This window comes from Musca autumnalis, unplaced genomic scaffold, assembly GCF_047663935.1.
Source record: "Musca autumnalis isolate F117 unplaced genomic scaffold, ASM4766393v1 scaffold_5, whole genome shotgun sequence".
NCBI lineage: Eukaryota > Metazoa > Arthropoda > Insecta > Diptera > Muscidae > Musca > Musca autumnalis.
In genome coordinates this window covers 18518742-18539332 of record NW_027412088.1, presented here as the reverse complement: position 1 = coordinate 18539332, position 20591 = coordinate 18518742, and the positions used below count along the sequence as shown (strand labels likewise).

The 20591-nt window shown below is 35.4% G+C and overlaps 1 protein-coding gene across 1 annotated transcript; it reads right to left on the bottom strand.

Annotated features, from left to right (window-relative positions):
* Positions 1-811: 811 nt before the first annotated feature.
* Positions 812-15319, bottom strand: LOC141406477 (polyadenylate-binding protein). The gene is made up of 2 exons (XM_073991987.1): positions 13892-15319; positions 812-3254 (listed from the first exon to the last, which is right to left on the bottom strand). The coding sequence occupies exons 1-2, from the start codon at positions 14642-14644 to the stop codon at positions 3033-3035; spliced, it is 975 nt and encodes a 324-aa protein (XP_073848088.1). The 5' UTR covers positions 14645-15319; the 3' UTR covers positions 812-3032.
* Between the last annotated feature and the right edge of the window lie 5272 nt (positions 15320-20591).

Genomic DNA, 20591 nt, shown 5'->3' with positions numbered 1-20591 from the left:
GAAATCGGCCGAAAATATATATGGGAGCTATTTGGCACACTTATTTCTAGACTGAATTCGGTCACACATTCCAAATTTCATCGAAATCGGAAATATATAGTGTTTGGTGCAGAAAATACGTGAAATCGGCCGAAAATATATATGGGAGCTATATCCAAATCGGAACCGATTTCGATATAATTTGGCACACTTATTTCTAGACTGAATTCAGTCACACATTCCAAATTTCAATGAAATTGAACATATATAGCGTGTGTGGTACAGGAAATACGTGAAATCGGCCGAAAATATATATGGGAGCTATATCCAAACCTGGACCGATTTCAATATAATTTTGCACACTTATTTGTAGACAAAATTCAGTCACACATTCAAAATTTCATCAAAATTGGACGTATATAGCATGTTTGGTGCAGCAAATACGTGAAATCGGGCGAATATATATATATGGGAGCTATATCCAAATCTGAACAGATTTTCACCAAAAGCAATAGCGTTCTTCCTATGGCTAAAAAAGTTGCAGTCCCCAATTTTCAGCTGAATCGGACAAAAAATGCGACCTGTATGTTGCGAACAAAAATACATGGATAGACGGACAGACAGACGGACGGACACGCATAAATCGACTCAGAAAGTGATTATATGTATATCCCCAAAATGAACTGTGGGTCTATTTCGTTTCCTTTTGTATGTTACATACAAATGCACAAAGACATAATACCCCCTACCACTGTGTGGTGTAGGGTACAAAAAGTCTCTGAGGACATAAAAATTATACATTTTGTTTCTATCCGAGAAATAAAACATCTTATTTTGTTTATAATATAATTTTTAAACACTTTTTGCAAAAGCATTTTTTATTTAAGATTCTTTCATAATTTTACATACTTTGTTCAATATTTTTGTTGTTTATTGTGAATTGTAATTTTCATTTTTTTTATTTTTTCTGTTTTTAATATAATTGTATTAATTTAATGAAATTTCAATATATAAGTAAGTGTGTGTGTATGTAGAATAGATGGTGTAATTGTGTGTATTGGGGAATTGGTGTGTTTATATAGTTTACTTATTTATTCCGTTAGTAATGATGATTAAATAATTACGTTTGTTAGCTATTAAAAAATAGCAAATATTAAAAAAGAACATATTATTGGATTCGTCATTTTTAAAAAATGTTTGCTGATGATGTTGTTCACTTTGCAATTGTTTAAAAAACGTGTTTGAAAATATGTGGATATACTGATAGATGGCAGCCTATTATAGGAGATATAAATATATATAGAAAATATCATAAAAATATTCGAAAATGTAAAAAACGATAAGAGAAATTTTGTTAGAGAAATGTAAACCTCTGAACCATGTTTTTTTTAGAAAGATAATTTGGAAGTTATTATAATTTTTTAAATTCGTGTTTACATAATTTTTTCAAAATGAAAAATATTCCACAATATTTTGAAAATTTTGTATTATATTTAAATTAAATAATCTAAGAAAATTTATTTTAAAATTTCTTTCAATTTCAGTCAGCAATTCAGTATTATACAAATTTTATTCAATCTTCACTAAAAAAAAACATGGCTCAGACGTTCAAAAATACCTGCATACCTTATTGTATGGATCATAATAGTGGTTAATAATGAAATGTTTATGTATATTTTTTAATTTTAATTTCCAAAAGGAAACTTCAAATGTGTGAATTACTAAAAAAAGGTTAAGAAAAAATTTGTACCGAATGTTGTTTTTGTTGTTTTCTGGTTGGTTGTGAAGAAAAAATAATAGGAGGAGAACAATTGCTAAGCAATATTATTTGCACATTTTATCTTTGTTTTTTTTTTCTACAATAATTCTCTGAAAGTTGGTTTTGTTGGTTATCTTATGTTCGTTCCATCATCGTTAAAGTTTCCAATTACAAATATATGTACGTACGTTTGTATGTGTTGTTAAATTTCTTAAAAGTGTTTGTTGTTGTATGCATGGTTAATATAGAACTAGAACTCTAAGGATTTCTTGTTGTTGGTTTACTTAAAAAAAATTGCCATTTTGGTTTTTATCAATATTTTTAAGCAATTTTTATCTACACATAATATTTGTGTTTGTGTGTGTGAGAATGGGGATTTCTAATATTTTTTTCTTCATTTTTTTTTTATTTTTTGTTTTAATCAAGACTTACAATATAAGCAATATAAATGTTTAATATATTTATTTTTTTTTGTTTTGTTTTTTCTTTCTGTATTTTTACTAAATAATTCATTTGTTTTCCTTTTCTTGTTTGTTTTTCTTTTGTTTTTTTTGTAATACTTAAAAAAGTGGTTTGTTTTTTGTGGTTTATTCGGTTTTTTAAATCTTTTTGCTAATACATTTATTTCATTTCTTTTTTGTTGTTGTAAATTATAAACTAATTTCTTATTTCTTTCTGAACTTAAATCATTTCATTTTTTGTTTTATTTTGCCTTGTTTTCTTCTTTTATTTTTGTTATTAGTTTTCATTATTGTGTGTTTTTCAATTATATGAGAAAATAATTTTGTTTGTTTTTTATTTGTCATAAAAGTGCATAAAATATTTTGTGTCGAAAAAGGAGCTCCACTCCTTCCAATTAATACAATGAGAGAAATTAATGTTTTTGTTTGCTTCTATTTTGTTTTGTTTTCTGATTTTGTCTAAAAAAGCTTAGGTTGTGTAGTTTTGTTTTTCATTTTGTTTTTTTGTTTTAGTAGTACTATTACAATTATTTAACATTTAAGCAATATGTTTTCCATTTCATTTTTTCTCTTTTGTTTTGTTTTTTTCTTAAAACGTTATTCTAGATTTCAAAAATATTCATCATGTGTTTTTGTTGTTGTTTTCTTAATTGGGTTTAAAATTTCTACAATACATTTAAGAATAGGTGTGTTTTTTTGCGTAGTGTGTGTATAATAGTGAAATATTAATGTTTATTTTTAATTCTTTTTTTTTAAGATAAATATTACGATTTTTCTTTTATTTTTTTTTTTTTTAGCTTTTGCATGAAGAAATTCATTCATGAGCTCTTCTCTTAGTAATAAAATACTTGACCTGGTTTCTGTCTTTTGCGTTCTTCCAATTTGCGATTTATTTCCTGTTGACGCTCGATTTTGCTTAAAGCTCGAGCCACGTAAAGGTACTTGTCACCCAGTTGTTTGCCATTCAAAGCAATAACAGCTGCCAGAGCTGATTGGGGATTTTCAAAAGCCACGAAACCGAAACGTTTGGAGCGACCTTCTTCATCAGTCATAATCTGTAAAGGAACATGAAAAATTAAATCAACAAATATTCAAATAAATTATACAAAAATTTTAAATACACGAGGAAAAAAGAGCAGTGTTCTTCCTTCGATTCGGAACATTCGATAAACTGTGCTAACTGTGCTTCCTTCAAACCCAGGAATACGTTTGATGCCAAAAGAGTCATGAAATCATGAGTGCCAATGCGTTCAGATTACATCGTGGAGGAAGTCAACCTTTATTTTAAGGGGTCGTAAATACCCAAAAAATTCAATTTTTCATGATATTTTTTTTAAGAAAACTGCCAATCTTTCCTAGTAGATCTTTTTTCATCTGACAGGGCAAACCATTAGCTACTTCCGGCAATTTCTTGTTCGCACCCAGCAAAATTTGAAGGAAGGGGATGTTCACGCTCATACAAAATTCATCGATGAAGATGCTAAAAAGATGACATGCCAGATCACTTGCACCCATTATTGAACAACTTTGGTTGGTGTTTCGAGTCTAGGACAACATCAAGCCTATTTAAATATAAATAATTAATCTTACATATTTAGACAGTTTGCATAATTAAAAACACAACATTCATCTCTATTGGATCGGAATGGGTTCAAATACTGATTAAAATATCGGATCTTTTACGACTTTCTTTGCATGGGTTCAAATGCTAATGAAAAGATCGGTTTTTTCACGACTTCCTTTGCACTGGTTCAAATGCTAATGAAAAGATCGGATTTTTCACGACTTCGTTTGAACCAATGCAAAAAATACCATGAAATCACGTCATCGCATGGAACCCCTTCCTTTAAATTTTGCTGGGTAGTTTTATGGCAAAGGGCAGCCTACCAAACACTGTTTATACCCTACAACCACACTGTGGTAAGGGGTATTATGTCTTTGTGCATATGTATGTAACATACAAAAGGATATGGTAATATTCAAAAATGTTTTACAATCGTTGAAGTTGAGGTTCACCATTTAATAAGTCGCGAACTGTCAATATATTTTATATAATATGAATATATTTATATTAATTGAAGTGTTTTAGCCGGGGTCGCATAAAATGAACCATAACAAATAATTTATGTGGAAGCTGTGTTGGTGGTAATATTAAAAAATGGGTAAAAATGTGTTGAAGTTTACAAGTTTTTTTGTGTTCTTTCTTGATTTCTGGTCAAACCACGGAAAATTCAAACCTGAGCTCAAAGAAAGAATTGAAGAGTACCCCTTGGGCAACATGGTTCTAATGTATGACTTTTCGATATATACATTGCATCCCCCTAAAATCGATGCTGAAATTTTGAAGTTTTGAAATCTGGGTTTTTTGAATTTTTCTTATAATTAGAGGGCGCAACCAGATAATTTCCCAAACTATTTATTGGATTGTAGAACTCGTGATTCCACGTCGTTTGATGTATATCTCATGAGTGTGCTTCATACAGCTCCCTAGTAATAAGAGTCCAAAGTCGAAATTTTGGTGCGTAAATTTTCTATAAAAACCTATTTTTTGGCTTCAAAATTTACAACTGTGGCTCAGGTACCCTAGAACCCCGCGTGATTTTAGTTTTTTTTACGCGCCGGATCTAATGAACCCTTCCGCGTTCAAATCCATCCACTAAAACGGCGGTTATAGATACCTTGAAAGTAGGAAATTCTGTAAAATTATATTTTGATGATTCCGCGCATTGAACCGCGATTTTCTTTGGTTATTTTTACATAAATGGAATCCTTCATACGCGATTATATTATTTTCTAAAACCGTGTAGCATAAATTACCGAGATTCTGGAGTGATATTCGTATTTCGTATAAAATAGAATTTGGTAGCACATCCGCGGTTCTTGACGAATTTGTTTAAAATTTGTTTTAATGACGTATTTTTTATAGGCGGTCACTGAAATCGGATGCGCCTTATAATCTTATGTACATCGCGCTATTTTTACCCACATAAAGGTTTTTTGAACAGTAAGATGCAGCTGACGGCACACTTTGGCCGCTGAATGAAAAGTGGAAAAATCGCTACATATTGATAGAGATGCACTCGCTGTATCTGAAAAGCGCATGCGCCTTAATTGATTTTAACGAATTCGCGAATTATACGTTTTTTTAACTTTTATGTTTTTTCTTTGGTTGTAATTTCAATAATACTTCCTATTTCATAATCCTATTGTTTATCAAAGTAAGCAAATACACTTTCTGGTTTGTCATCGCATTTTTCTGAAGCAGTTTCAGCGAAGTCCGTCAGTCCTTGCATCGAAATTTAGCGAAATAGTAGAATAACTCCCAAAAATGTTTTTTCTATTTTTCGTATTGAACAAAAAAATATATTTTTGAAATAATATTCCAACAATAAGTTTTCGTCTTTTGTTGTTGCTGTAATATGGCAGTTATAAATCCTATCGTTAAAATGTTGGTATCATATTTTTCTACGCGTTGTCTAGAATCTGTAAGTATTTTTAATTTATTTTTTCGAGTTTTATTTGGACTCTAAATTAGAATAAATTAAATTTACTCCAAGATTTTTTCAGTATTTCTTGATTTTCCGCGAAAATAGAAATACATTTAGTAAATATTTAGGCATCTACGGATAGATATTAAATGCTGTTAACGCTTTATATATACATTTTCTTATTACAGCAAAAATAGAATTTTTAAATATTTGTTCTTTATAAGGGAATAAAACCCCCCATAACTTTGGAGCGCAGCATCCAATTTTGTGAACGCGAACAGATTTGAAACCACGACTGTTTTCTTAATCTATGTTCCAAAAATTGCGGATGTGCTCGCAAAAATTTTTTTAACATTTCTTCCAATGGAATTGCAAAAGAAATTTGAAATTTACCATATACATATAATCACTTTCTGAGTCGATTTGTGCATTACCGTCCGTCTGTCCATGTATTTTTGTTCGCAACGTACAGGTCGCATTTTTTATCCGATTCAGCTGAAAATTAGGGACTACAATTTTTTTAGCCATAGGAAGAACGCTATAACTTTTGGTGAAAATCGGTTCAGATTTGGATATAGCTCCCATATATATTTTCGGCCGATTTCACGTATTTCCTATACCACACACGCTATATATGTCCGATTTCGATGAAATTTGGAATGTGTGGCTGAATTCGGTCTACAAATAAGTGTGCCAAATTATATCGAAATCGGTTCATATTTGGATATAGCTCCCATATATATTTTCGACCGATTTCACGTATTTTCTGTACCACACACGCTACATATGTCCGATTTCAATGAAATTTAGAATGTGTGACGGAATTCGGTCTAGAAATAAATGTGCCAAATTATATCGAAATCGGTTAAGATTTGGATATAGCTCCCATATATATTTTCGACCGATTTCGTGTATTTGCTGCACAAAACACGCTATGTGAGTCCGATTTCAATGATATTTGGAATGTGTGACTGAATTCGGTCTGGAAATAAATGTGCCAAATTATATCGAAATCGGTTAAGATCTAGATATAGCTCCGTTTTATATTTTACATATTCAGAGTGGTGTAGGGTATCATATAGTCGGCCCCGCCCGACTTTGATCCTTTCTTTACAGGTTTTAAAACAGCTTTTTGTTGTGTCCACTGTTGATCGAAAACGGTTGGACTGATCATCATATTGTCACCATTAAGGCGTAACTAACAAAATAATAATTTTACAGGAGAAGCAAAAAACGTTGTAAAATGAAAAACTGTTTTATGGAATATTAATCTTATGAAGGCGAGTATTTGGAATATTATCAGTCATATACGAATGGGAGTAAGCAAACGGTGGAAACGCTTGGTTTTGGGATCCGTCATTACAACAAATTCTGCATTGTTATCAAATTTTCCGAAATGCATTTTCTTGAATAGGGTCGTTATTTTTGAACGTAGAAGCTTGAAATGTTGCAAGAGCATGTATTTTAGTCTTATGTAATTAGATTCAATCAAAAAACGAATTGTGATTTTTTTGAAGATTGCACAAAGTCTTCAAGTCTGTTGCATAGGTACCAAATCGAAGATCAACAGGTGTACAGGTGTTTGTATTTGTTTAGTTTTTCTGTGTTGGGAGCAGCATATACCGGAATGCCTGCTCTGGATTCTTTTGGCCCGTGCGGGGACAGAGGAAAACCCAGGACCAATATATTTGTGCTCGGTTTGTCACATCCGCATCTTCACCCATATAAATCTTTTGTGATATGCAATAAATGTCGGGGGTGGGTGCATCTTAGGGATTGCTCTGGACTTGCCCACGCGAGAACTACGACAGGGACTATGTTGCTGCATGCTGCGCCAACACAACCCCCAGTGAGTCGTCGTCAGATTACGAAACTCCCCCGCAGTCCCCTCAACAGCAACCGTACGCGCTTCATATAACACCAGCCGTTGTTGTTCCAATTGCAGGAAATTCATCTTTTTTGCAATTTAATTGCAATGGTCTCGGAGGTAAGATCGAAGAAATAGTGAAACTTACGAATCGAAAGAAGATTAAGGTCGCGGCGGTGCAGGAAACCAAGCTCAATAACAACTGCAGCTTACAGCCTTGTGATGGTTACAACGCATCATGAGCTGGCACGTAGCGGATCGGAGTCAACCGACATTGTAATCGACAACTCTATCAAGCCACACTTGTGTCATTTCATGCGGCAGCTAGAACAAGTTTACCGGGACAAGGCTGGTCAGATTTGGAACAATGAACCCGGTTGCAAGGTATCAAAGGCTATCTGGCCCAACCTATCTCAGCGAGAACTATATCCCTTCTCTCCATGAAGAAATCCGATCTAAAATTAATGGTTGGAACAATCACAGGACACTGCAGGATAAGATCCCTAACCTGCAGATGGGATAGAGACGACATTACCGACTACTGCAGATTATGCGAAGATGAGGAAGAGACGGAAACGATTGAGCACTTATTATGTCGTTGTCCAGTGCTCATGACCAGAAGACTTCGAACGGTGGGTGAACACACCACAACATCTCTGACAACGTTCTGGCAAGTCGAGCCGACGAAACTGCTTCTTTTGACCAAAGGTCTAAAATGGCTTCAACGAGAACCAACCAATGCGCCTTAGCATGACAAACTCTCCTCTCTCGCCCTTATATCTAAAACATCCTTTTCAATGACTTCTCTACCATTAATACTCTACTTTTTTTTACTTCATTATCTTGCTTAATTCTTTCCTTGACATCTTTTACATGTAATATACATTTCATCTCTTTCAAACCCCTCCCCCCCCCTACAGGATGAACACAATGGACCATAAGGTCTCCGAGTGAAGTGGCTGTCCAATATGACAGCTACGCGTCCTTTAACCTAACCTAACCTTCTCACTAAATAAAGTTCTCAACCTGTCGCTAGCCACCCTTATTGTTCCCGAAGTCTGGAAAATGGGCAGGTTTGTCCCGCTACTGAAGCCAGGCAAGGATGCCAGCAAAAGTGAATCGTACAGACCAATTTCGCTTTTGTCGCCTGTAGCAGAGACCCTTGAGGTCTTAGTCCTCCCCAGTGTCAGAAATAGCTATCTAGTTTCCGATCATCGGCATGGATTCTGCAAGCAGCACTGCACGACAACAGTGCTGCACGCCATCTCCACACATATTTGTCGAGGACTCAACCGCTTGACTTATCAAAAGCCTTTGAAACAGGCATTCCACGCTGCTTGAGGACATTGAGCAGACAACCCTCCGGCCAAACTTGAAACGTTGGATCATCAATTATATGTGTGGACGCCAGTCGTACGTGGAATTCAGGAACAAGAAGTCCAAACCCCGTAGAGTGAAACAGGAGGGATCCCCAAGGTGGGGTGATATCTCCCGAATTTTTTAACCTCTACCTATCCTGTATGCGGATGATTGTACGATTCTGGCGTCGGGTACCTACCCTGATGACATCTGTGGGAGACTGAACTCCTATTTAACCGAACTTACCACTTTTTCCACGCGAGGAATATGCAGATATCCGCAACAAAATCTACGGCCACTCTGTTAACCACATGGACGGCGCAGTATAAAAGAGAGTTGAATGTCGTGGTTGATGCTAGCAGAATTCCCACCACAAACTTCGCCAAAATTCTAGGGTTCACATTCGACACTTCGTTCACGTCGTCCGCGCATGCCGCAGCTATCTGCGACAAACTGAAATGTAGGAACAAGGTCCTCAAGTCCCTAGCCGGCATCACTTGGCGTGCAGATAAAGAAACCTTGTCGACCACAAATAACGCGATAGGTTGGCAAGCTATGCGGCGCAAGTTTGGTCCCCGAATGTATATAATACGCTTTGGAATAAGATTCAAGCATCCATCCCAATCACCATCTGGTGGGTAGGCCCGACACATTCAGGCAAATCAAGGAGAATATCCTCGATCTAGAGGCAGAGATCCAACGATACAGGAGAGAACCCCTAGATAAACAGGCATATCAAGCGGGTTTAAATAGTATGCACACGGACGCAGTTGCTAAGGCCATAAGCAAATATAGTGTGAACAAGTAAAAAAGTGTCAGTCGGCTTTGCCGACAGATATATACCCTCAGCCAATGTGTAGCGAATCTTAACCTCCGGACAGATCGAATGTATTTAAGGTGTCTTCAGAATTTTGTGGCCCTTTTTGGACAGTTGAACTTGCCGACAAAAATGTGGAATAGGAATTAACTGCACTAAGACACAAATGTTGAACTTTTGTAGGGCAGGTACCCTTAAGGAGGACCGATATGATTTCCCCATTCAAGTGATATCGTCCTAGCAGTTTAGTGACATTTTTTAAATATTGGGGAGAAGTACCGAAAGTTTTGTACCGGTTTGGATATAATATGATGAAGACCAAATTCTGGACCAAATCGGTTGAACAGTTCGAGAGTTATCGTGCTCTCCGACTGCACAGATGGTGACAGAGGGGTTTTTTACACATTTCGGGCTGTTTTCCTAAGAAATATGGACTTGCCCCTGAAAAAAACTTTTACCGTCGAAATGGAGGTAGCGAATGCAAATCGCCTCAACAAAAATCAAAGTGATTCGATAGCAGGTCTTAAAGTAAACTTATTCCAAATTTTGTGTGAGTGGTATCAGAAGGAGTAGAAAAATATAGTCCACATTCGAACCTGATCTATATCTGGTAGATATATTAGGATGTGTAAAGTATAGATTACATCGGTCACTCCCTTCAGAAGTTATCGTGCGCAAAATTTTTCCGAACATTTTTGAAATTTTGTGGGGGAGGTACATGAAGGAGTGGGCCGATATATCCCATCTTCGAATTTAAACTATGTTTTGATAAAATATTACGAAGGCCAAATTTTGGACCGAATCGACAGATCCGTTCGAGAGTTATCTTGCGCTCCAACCACTACACAAGGTGTCATAAGGGCATTTTGTACCTTTCCGGCCATTTTCTCAGGAAGTATGGACTTGCCCCTGATGAAACATGTACCGTATGGGGGGAAGTGAATACAAGTTGTTGCAACAAAAATCAAGGCCATACGAGAGCAGGTCCTAAACTGAACTTATCTGAAATTTTATGTGGGAGGTACCCGAAGGAGTGAACCGATTGAGTCCATATTGGACCCTCATCTAAGTCTGGTAGATGTTTCACGATGTGCAAAGTATGGACCAAATCGGTTACTGCCTTCAAGAGCTATCATGCCCACAAATTTTCGGAACATTTTTGAACTTTTGTGGGGGATGTACCGGAAGGAGTGGACCGATATAGCTCATCTTCGAACTTAAACTAAGTTTGAACAAAATATTACGAAAGCATCCTTTCGAGAGTTAACGTGCGCACCAGCCAGCCAGACAGACAGACGGACGGACATTGCTAAATCAACTCCAAGTTGTCTGAAATACATTTCCGATAGCACCGTGCAAAACATCGTCCAGTAGGCAAATGAGCCCGCACAACGGTGTTGGTGCGGACAATGCAATGGATGACTATTCACCCTGGCATAATGCCGCCCAGAGACTTCTAAGAACAATTCCGTAGATCATTTACATGAGGAGTCGATTATTTTTCTTTATCATCAGGATCTTCATGAGCTATAGAGAAGAGTCCAACGTTATAAGGGAAACCCCCTAGAACAAGAATCCTATCCGGCTGGTTTAAATGACATTCACATACATGTAATCATCGTGTGAATGCTATCCCATTTGTCTGGTGTCTCTGTATCCAGATTCAAACATTCTTCATCCCGGACTGGCTGCGTTCATAAATAATCGGGAGACAGATGAGTGGGTTTAGCTGGACAGTTAAGCAGACTGAGCGCACGAGTGGTCCCATATCGTGTCGCGCCGTCAATTTGGGCCCAATACGAATTGAAGCGATTGTTCCGTCCGGATTTTAATTGATAGTGTTTGCCTTTGAGATTGAAGCAGAGCCAGATTAAACGGAAACGAATACATGGTCATATTTCATACTGCTATAACAACCACAAATAAAATAAAACAAAGATCTGATCTGAAATGAGAAGGTTTTACATCATAGGGTTTTGGAGACTTTCAAACGATTTCATATCGATATGCGATCCAAGTCTCTCTTTCAAATATTAAAAATGACACAACGCGATTACTCTAAAATTGATTTGTTTGATAATGAATAAGTAAGCGGCGCATGCCTTTTTTCGATTCACGGCATAAATAGAATACTCTCCCACCTGGCGGAAAAATCTGGAAAAATTACCACAGGTAAATCTTGTTGTCCTGATCACAAATATATAAACTTTTCCGGGGGGAAGCCATACTTCCCGAGATATGGGCCTCTTATGTAAGTTCCGAAAATTCCCTTGTTAAAGTAAGAAAAAATTTTAAATTTAAAAAAAAAAATGTTGTTTTCGTGCCCTAAATTGGCTCCTGTCCATAGGAGAAAGTCTTAAATCCCCGGCCGAAGGCCGGCTACTTAGAAAAAACTTACAATTTTAAAAAATTTTTCAAATTTTTTCCGTCAGGTGGTAGAGTATTCAATTTGTTCCTGCGCGGTATTCCAGAAAGTGAAGCACTAAACAGAGGGAATTGGTGATCTTTTCTTAGTTCGGTCTATGGAACTAATGTTCTGTAATGGGGCAGCTAAGTAAGTAAGTAAATGACAACGTGCAAAAAATTCGTCCTGCATGCTGTACAGGTTCGCAAGTACTTGTCTTTTTTACTGGCCAAATCAAACCTACTCAATTAATGCCGTAGTTTGCAAATATGGTCATTCTTGTATCGAATTTAGTTATCTTGATCTGGTGTCTCTGTTCTCTGTGTCCAGATTCAAAGATTCTGCATCCTGGACTGGATGCGTCCATAAAGAATCGGGAGACAGATAAGTGGGTTTAGCTAAACAGATTGAGCGTACGAGCGGTCCCATACGTGTCGCGCCGTCAATTTGAGCCCAATACGAATTGAAGCGATTGTTCCGTCCGGATTTTAATTGATAGTGTTTGCCTTTGAGATTGAAGCAGAGCCAGATTAAACGGAAACGAATACATGGTCATATTTCATACTGCTATAACAACCACAAATAAAATAAAACAAAGATCTGATCTGAAATGAGAAGGTTTTACATCATAGGGTTTTGGAGACTTTCAAACGATATCATATCGATATGCGATCCAAGTCTCTCTTTCAAATATTAAAAATGACACAACGCGATTACTCTAAAATTGATTCGTTTGATAATGAATAAGTAAGCGGCGTATGCCTTTTTTCGATTCACAGAACAACGGAATAAACAAAGTATCATAACGGTTTTTCGGAACAAACCAATGCAGATAGAAAATACGGATTTTCCAATTTTATATTTCTTTATCCAAAGGCTAATGTGCTAATTGTGAGCGTGCGATAAAATAAACATTCAAAAAATACTTTTTGTTCATTGAGGAAAAATTGAATTAGTGTAATCATTAGCCAAAGCTCAATACCTACATGATGAGTTCAAGGTTCTATTTTTTCTAAATACTTGACAGTGCTAGTAATAAACCTATGCATTTTTATAGAAAAAAGAAAAAAACGAAAAAGAGGAACAAATACACGAACTCATCAACATACAGTAGTCAGTCAGTCAAGTCAGTCAGCAATTTTGCAGGTTTCATATACGGAAAAAGAGAACAACTAACGTCAGTCAATATGTTGGGGGTTGTTTGTTCCAAAAAAATAACATGTCTGCAGGGTTACTATTCCTTACAGCCAGCGAACAAACAAGCAGAGCAGACATAGCACAAGCACACACAATAACCCCAGCATGTTTGTATTACGGTACGCAACATTTTGGAGAAATCCTATATAATCATACAATTACTAATTGCAGTTGGAAACAAGGAAATGTGGAATGCGCACAAGCAGAGAGCACAAAACTTGCTCTGCGAAGAGCCATGTCAAAAGGATAGGGATTGTATAACATGTGAAATGAACAAAAGACAATAAAAAATAAAAATAAAATTATATTTGTCACAAGTATGGACCATAATTTTCAAAAAGTACAACTCCATTGTGGTGTATGTCCTTTAGGGAAAATGATATATCCATGCACCATAAAGTAATGTTTTTCCCAAGTCCCATTTTTCACTATAATCAACCAACCAACCAGTCATTTATGGAGAAAAGTTATTGAACTCTGTACATTAACTGACTGGCTGGCTTATTTGCTTTACCAAAAAAAAAAAAAACTTTGGATGTAATAGATTTCTTTCTACATACCTTGTGACTGGTTATGCGGCCAAATGGCTCAAACATTTCTCTCATATGTTGTTCCGAAAAGTCCTCATTGAAATTCTTCACATACAAGTTCCTAAATTGGGTTGCCTTTTCCTGTTCTCGGTCACGACGTGGTATATACTTAACTACATGGATCTTCTGGTTGTTACACAACATTCCATTAACTTTTTCAATTGCAACACGAGCAGATTCTTCCGTATCGAAGTGAACAAATCCATAGCCACGCGAATTGCCGTGCTCATCCTTGGCCACATTACAATTGAGTATATTGCCAAAGACCGAGAACGTGTCGTACATTGCCTTGTTGTCGATCGAGCGTTCCAAGTTCTTAATGTAGATTTTGCCACCATCAGGAGAATTGGTACTGGAAGCACTACCCGATGAAGTGCTTCCAGCAGACAGATGTGGCGAAATCGAAGTAATATTTCCAGTTCCCAAGCCCATGGGAGCATGGGGAGTACGATTAAGACTGCCAGCCAAATGATTCAAATTGTTATTGGCGGCAGCCGCATGATGGCCTGTGTGGGCACCAAGATGGTGTCCCAATGGTCCAGCAGGAGTATGTGCTGCTGGATGGTGCAACTGGGCCTGCTGGCTGGCATGATGGGCAGCAGCCAAGGGATGTCCTGCGGCGGCAGCCAGCGATGCATGGTGGTTCAATGCTGACTGCTGTTGGTGATAGTGGTGGCTCGCCGCAGCCGGATTACCACGGAAGGTCATTGAGTTGACAAACATAATCGGCAGATTTCTGTTGTGAGCTGCTGCTTGTGAAGTTGAACGCGTTAATTTGTTTAAATTGTGCTGTGTACTTATTAAAGTGCTGTAAATCGAGTTGCTATTTATGCCGAGAATTTTGATAGTCGATTTGGAAACGCTTTCAAGAAATAGAAAATCGTAGTTACTTTCTTGTTCTGTAAAAAATCCACCTGTATTTAACGATTAATTTTTCTGGTAAGCAATCTTTTTGTCTTCTGCTTTGTATCCCTCTCTCTCTCTTTATATTTTCTTTCTCCACAAATTCTGCAAATTCTCTTCTTTGTTCTCTGTGTTGTAGTGTGCTCTTTTGTATCTCTTGCCCACTTCCTTTTTTCAGGCTTTCACTTTTTCACTTTCTTCCTTCTTGATTTTCGATTTTTGCAGCAATTTTCCAAGCTTTTTTTCGGTTGCTCTAAATTTCTTTTGTATATTTTTTTGTTTTAGCAATATAACTAACACTTTGTTTTTTTCTTTTTATATGAAATAATTAACTTATATATTGATATATTTATTTTTTTATACAAAAAAAATTCAGCCAAAAATTTTGTATATGTTCGTTCTGGCTCTTTTGTATATTTCTCTCGCTCGACTCTCGAAATATGAAAAGAACAGAGTCAGATACAACGAACAGGCACCGTATTTGACAGAGTTCGAAGGACTCTAGAAATGGTCGGCGTTCATAATGCAAGCCCCCTGCCACACGCCGAAATAAATCTCGTGAAATTATGCGCTCTTTCGAGTTCCATACTAGAGTAATGTTATGTTTGGTTTACATTCGGCGTCGTTTCGTGATTTCGAAGGCGTTCCGTGATTTCTCGCGGTATCAAGCGACATTTATCATGATTTCGCATACAAAAATGATATCATCTCATTTCGTGATTTCAGCGAAATCAACATCGAAATCACAGTACACATGATATACAACACTGTTTTTGCCTAAAAAAGTACCAAAAGTTGCATCACTTTTCACGTATCACAATAAACAAGGTAGATGGTCAATTGCTGCCACAAAAAATTTTAGTATCAACATTTGTAAACTATGTGAAAAAATATTAAATTATTTTGGTCCCAATTTACATTAGGCGAGTTTACTTGCGGCAATTGTCAGTTTGATGGAGAGAGAGGTGAGGTATATGGTAACCCTTTGCCTCTCAACACCCTCTCTCACCCACAAACTGACAATTGCCGCAAGTAAACTCGCCTAATGTAAATTGGGACTTCTTGCAATGCTATTTTTCATTGTGTTCCCGTACTTTTTAATGGTAATGTTAGAAAAAAGAGCAAATTGTCAAAAATTGCTTCCCCATACAAATTTCTTAAAAAATACGGGAACGGAAAAATGTCGGAAATTGCAAAAACTCCAGCATAAATGTCAAAATCAACGTATCAGATTAGATGCCAATGAACATGCTTGCTGCTAGTTTCTACTAGGCCAAAATTGTATGGCAGAAAACAGGAGGTGTTATTCGGCGCTATTTTTGTTTAAAGAGAAGTGCAAGCCTTGCTAGATTTCGAAGTACGGGAACGCATTTTTAACACTAAACGGAAAAAATACTGCAATTACTAATATTGTGCAGTTTTTGTGCACAACTTTTATCTATCATAATTTATTATTATGATATCCTAACGATAAAATCATTTTTTTTTATTTTTTCATTTGTTAGTACTATACACAATTAATACTATATATAGATAATTTTACGATAATTTTCCAAATAAAGTTGTAAAGTTCTATATTGTCGTATATTTTTGATGATTAATTCAATGTACAACAACTTGTTTTGAAAATCCATGTTCGATCAGCTTCGCATATGCATCTACCTTGATCATTGTGATATGTTTGAAATCAACAAAAAATAAGTGTAAACTCCGGGGTGTATTTCAGGATTTCGTGAAATCCAGGGGATTTTGGAGCGCAAGTGTAAACTTGGCATTATACCCTAGACAGACGGCAGCGTTAATTTGCATTAACTGCCTTATAGGTCATTTAGATATGACATTATTAGCCGGATTTAGCCCATTATCAGGTTTTATTAGCTAAATCCGGCCAAAATCTACCAGATTTCCCATACAAAAATAAAGCCTCGTATTGAGTGGATTTGTTTTAAATCCGGCATAAATCCTCGTATACAACTCTGTTTTTTGCAACATGTTGCTAGAAAATACAAAGTCGATGGTCAGACTAGCAAGGTTTCTTGAAACCAATTTCGGTAAAGTTTCTTTTCAAGTTTCGTTAGTGTCCACACTCGTTAACGTGAAATTTAAGATTTTTGCGTGTCCTCTTTATTTTACCATTCGCGTTTGTTGTGTTTCTCATACCAATAAAAGCAAAAAAAGACATAAATAAACCAAAAAAACAACATAAAATAATTAACATTAATAATTAAGTTAATATTAATAGTTAAATTTTCACTATTTCATTAATTAAATGTTTTTATTAAATCTTTTTACGATTGTTTTGTTGTTAACGTTTGCTTGAGAAAATAAATATTAAAGAAAATGGAAGAAATAATCTTGCAACGAAAAACAAGAAGAGGCAACACAACAAACACAGAAAACCATGTACATGGGTTTCACTACTTCATACCCCTCGCCTATAAACTTGACGTCGCCATGTTGAAATCGTGCTAGTCTGACCATCGACAAAAAGTTGCAAGGATTTATGACTAGTCTAATAGTTCATTTAGACTAGCCATAAATCCTCGACTGGATTTAATAAATCCAGTGCAAATCTCATTGCATTTAGATATACATTTTGGAGGATTTAAATGGCAGTCAGCTGATGTTCTTTCATAGCACAATTACCAAGGTAGATGCATCAGCCCATTTGATCGAATTTGAAACGTCAATAGAATTTTTCGTAAATTGAATTCATCTCAAAAAACATACGTCAAGTTACAAATTTATTGTTTAATATTGAAAATGTTAGCACATTATGCTACTAATGCTAACTAAAGAGTAAATGAAGAATTATATTATAGCAGTTTGCCCATATAAAATAAATAAACGAATTATTTTATCGTTTAGACATCGTAAATATTAGTCTTGGTTGATTAAAATCATCTTTGTACATCAAAACAAATTTAATTTTTCCGCCTTGTTTACAAATTTTTACATTTTAAATTATTTTTAGTATAACAATTCACCGATGCATCTACCTTGTTTCTTGTGCCAGCTTGCAACTTTTTTTATTTTGTAGCAACATGTTGCAAAAAACAGAGTTGTATAGGAGGATTTATGCCAGATTTAAAACAAATCCACTCAATAGGAGGATTTATTTTTGTATGGGAAATCTGGTAGATTTTGGCTGGATTTAGCAAATAAAACCTGATAATGGGCTAAATCCGGCTAATGGTGTCATATCTAAATGGCATATAATAGCTCATTTAGACTAGCCATAAATCCTCGACTGGATTTAATAAATCCAGTACAAATATCATTGCATTTAGATATACATTTTGGAGGATTTAAATGGCAGTCAGCTGATTTTTGTTCATGGCACAATTACCAAGGTAGATGCATCAGCCCATCTGATCGAATTTGAAACCTCAAAAGAATTTTTTGTAAATTGAATTCGCTAAAAAAAAACATACGTCAAATTACAAATTTATTGTTTAATACTGAAAATGTTAACACATTATGCTACTAATGCTAACTAAAGAGCAAATAAAAGCTGTGTTCCTTTACATACCTGAGGTTACCATTTCTACCATTTGTTACCATTTTTAACCTGCAAAGCGTTCCTTAACCCCGAAAAGTGGCAAAATTGGAAGCCATTTTTAAGAGAGTGAGAGTGGAGAGAGAGCGAAAATGGCTTTGTCTTCTACCACAGGCTACCAGCAAAATTTCTGCAGGTAAAAAATGGCAGAACTGATTTTTCGACTTTTGTTTGACGATTAACGACGAAACTGGACGAAAAACAGAAGAAAAAGTCGAACGCTGACTAAAACTAAATTAAAAACTGTGAAATAAAAGAAGAAAATTGATTTTCTTTTTGACATTGCTGCCAGATCTACAATTTTTCCGTTCCTTTACTTTTCTGGTAAAAATGTTCATGAGAGAGCAAATTTTGACACTTTTCTCTTTTACCACCCTTACCATTAAAAAAGTAAAGGAACAAAGCTAAAGAATTATTTTATCGCAGTTTGCCCATCTAAAATAAATGAACGAATTATTTTATCGTTTAGACATCGTAAATATTAGTCTTGGTTGATTCAAATCAACTTTGTCCATCAAAACAAATTTAATTTTTCCGCCTTTTTACAAATGTTTACATTTTAAATTATTTTTAGTGTAGCAATTCATCGATGCATCTACCTTGTTTCTTGTGCCAGCTTGTAACTTTTTGTATTTTCTAGCAACATGTTGCAAAAAACAGAGTTGTATACGAGGATTTATGCCAGATTTAAAACAAATCCACTCAAAAGAAGGATTTATTTTTGTATGGGAAATCTGGTAGATTTTGGCTGGATTTAGCAAATAAAACCTGATAATGTGCTAAATCCGGCTAATGATGTCATATCTAAATGGGCTATAAATGAGCTATTAATTCCAATTAATTCGTGCATTATCCACATTCTTAATGCACAAAATCAAAGGAAATTTAAACTGAATTTAGCAATTTCAATATGGCAATGCTGTTGAAAATCAATTGTCTTTTGCCAAATTTCCATGTTTAAAGGCATGGTAGAACAAGAAAAGGTAGCAGCAATACCCAGCTGACTGAACTGGGCTGTAGTGTTAGTGTCAAATTCCATACGACATTTTATATATTTATTTCTATGTTCGATGTATATTAGGGACATATATTTTTTGAAGCAAAAAAATATTCATCTGAAATAAAAACAATTTCCCATAAAGACTCCTTCATATCATTGACATGTAACCTTCTCCAGGTCCGAACGACATGTCGCACACTAAAACACCACTTATAGAGGCGGTACAATATTTGTTAATATGTGTGGTATTTTGTTAAACTTGAAAATAATAAAGCCCTAATAAACATGTGCTTTTTGTTTTCAAAAACAAAAGATTGAAGCAGCTTCTCCTTTTTCTTTGAATTTCCAGCGACCCCAAACATTTTTGCAAGAATTCTACTTCCTGCGTGATATTGTGCATTTAGTGGAATGATATGGAAACATTCAAACTGAAAATCTAACGAGTTTTCATTTATGTTTTTCAAAATATTCAATCAAATGTGAAAAATTATTAGTTTTTTAAATTCCAATAATTTATAGACATTTCCTTATTTTGTTTACATTTATATTTGACACTAACGTTCCAAACAAAAACAAATTCCTTTGTGGTTGTTGTTCGAGTTGTATTTGTTGTAGTATTAAGTCCCAATTTACATTGGGCGAGTTTACTTGCGGCAATTGTCATTTTGTAGGAGAGAGAGGTGAGGCATATGGTAACCCTTTGCCTCTCAGCACCCTCTCTCACCTACAAACTGACAATTGCCGCAAGTAAACTCGCCTAATGTAAATTGGGACTAACTTTACCTTGTATTTGTTCTACCATGGTTTAAAGGACAACAAATCAGAAATTTTCGCGTTTCTTTCAAATAAGTAGTGGTCTTTCGCGAGTAGAATAGCAGTTAATCGTTTTTCAAGCCTTCTAACAAATCTCTTTTTAAAATTTTTATTTTCACAAAAAATGTCATAACCCACCATACCAATTCTATCGAAAATTATATCTTCTTCAAATGTTTTTAAAGTTTTGCAATATTTTTATAATATTAAAAAAACTCAAAAATATTTCGAATAAATTAAATTTATTTTTGCTTCATCGTGGTGAAAAGGTCAATGGTAGAAATTGTATTTGTTTCGCATATTTTTGCGAACTTGTGTAAAGCTTTATGAAATGGTCTGCTGGGTACAAACAAACAACACAAACAGCTGTTTCATAAATGCAGAAACTATCGTCT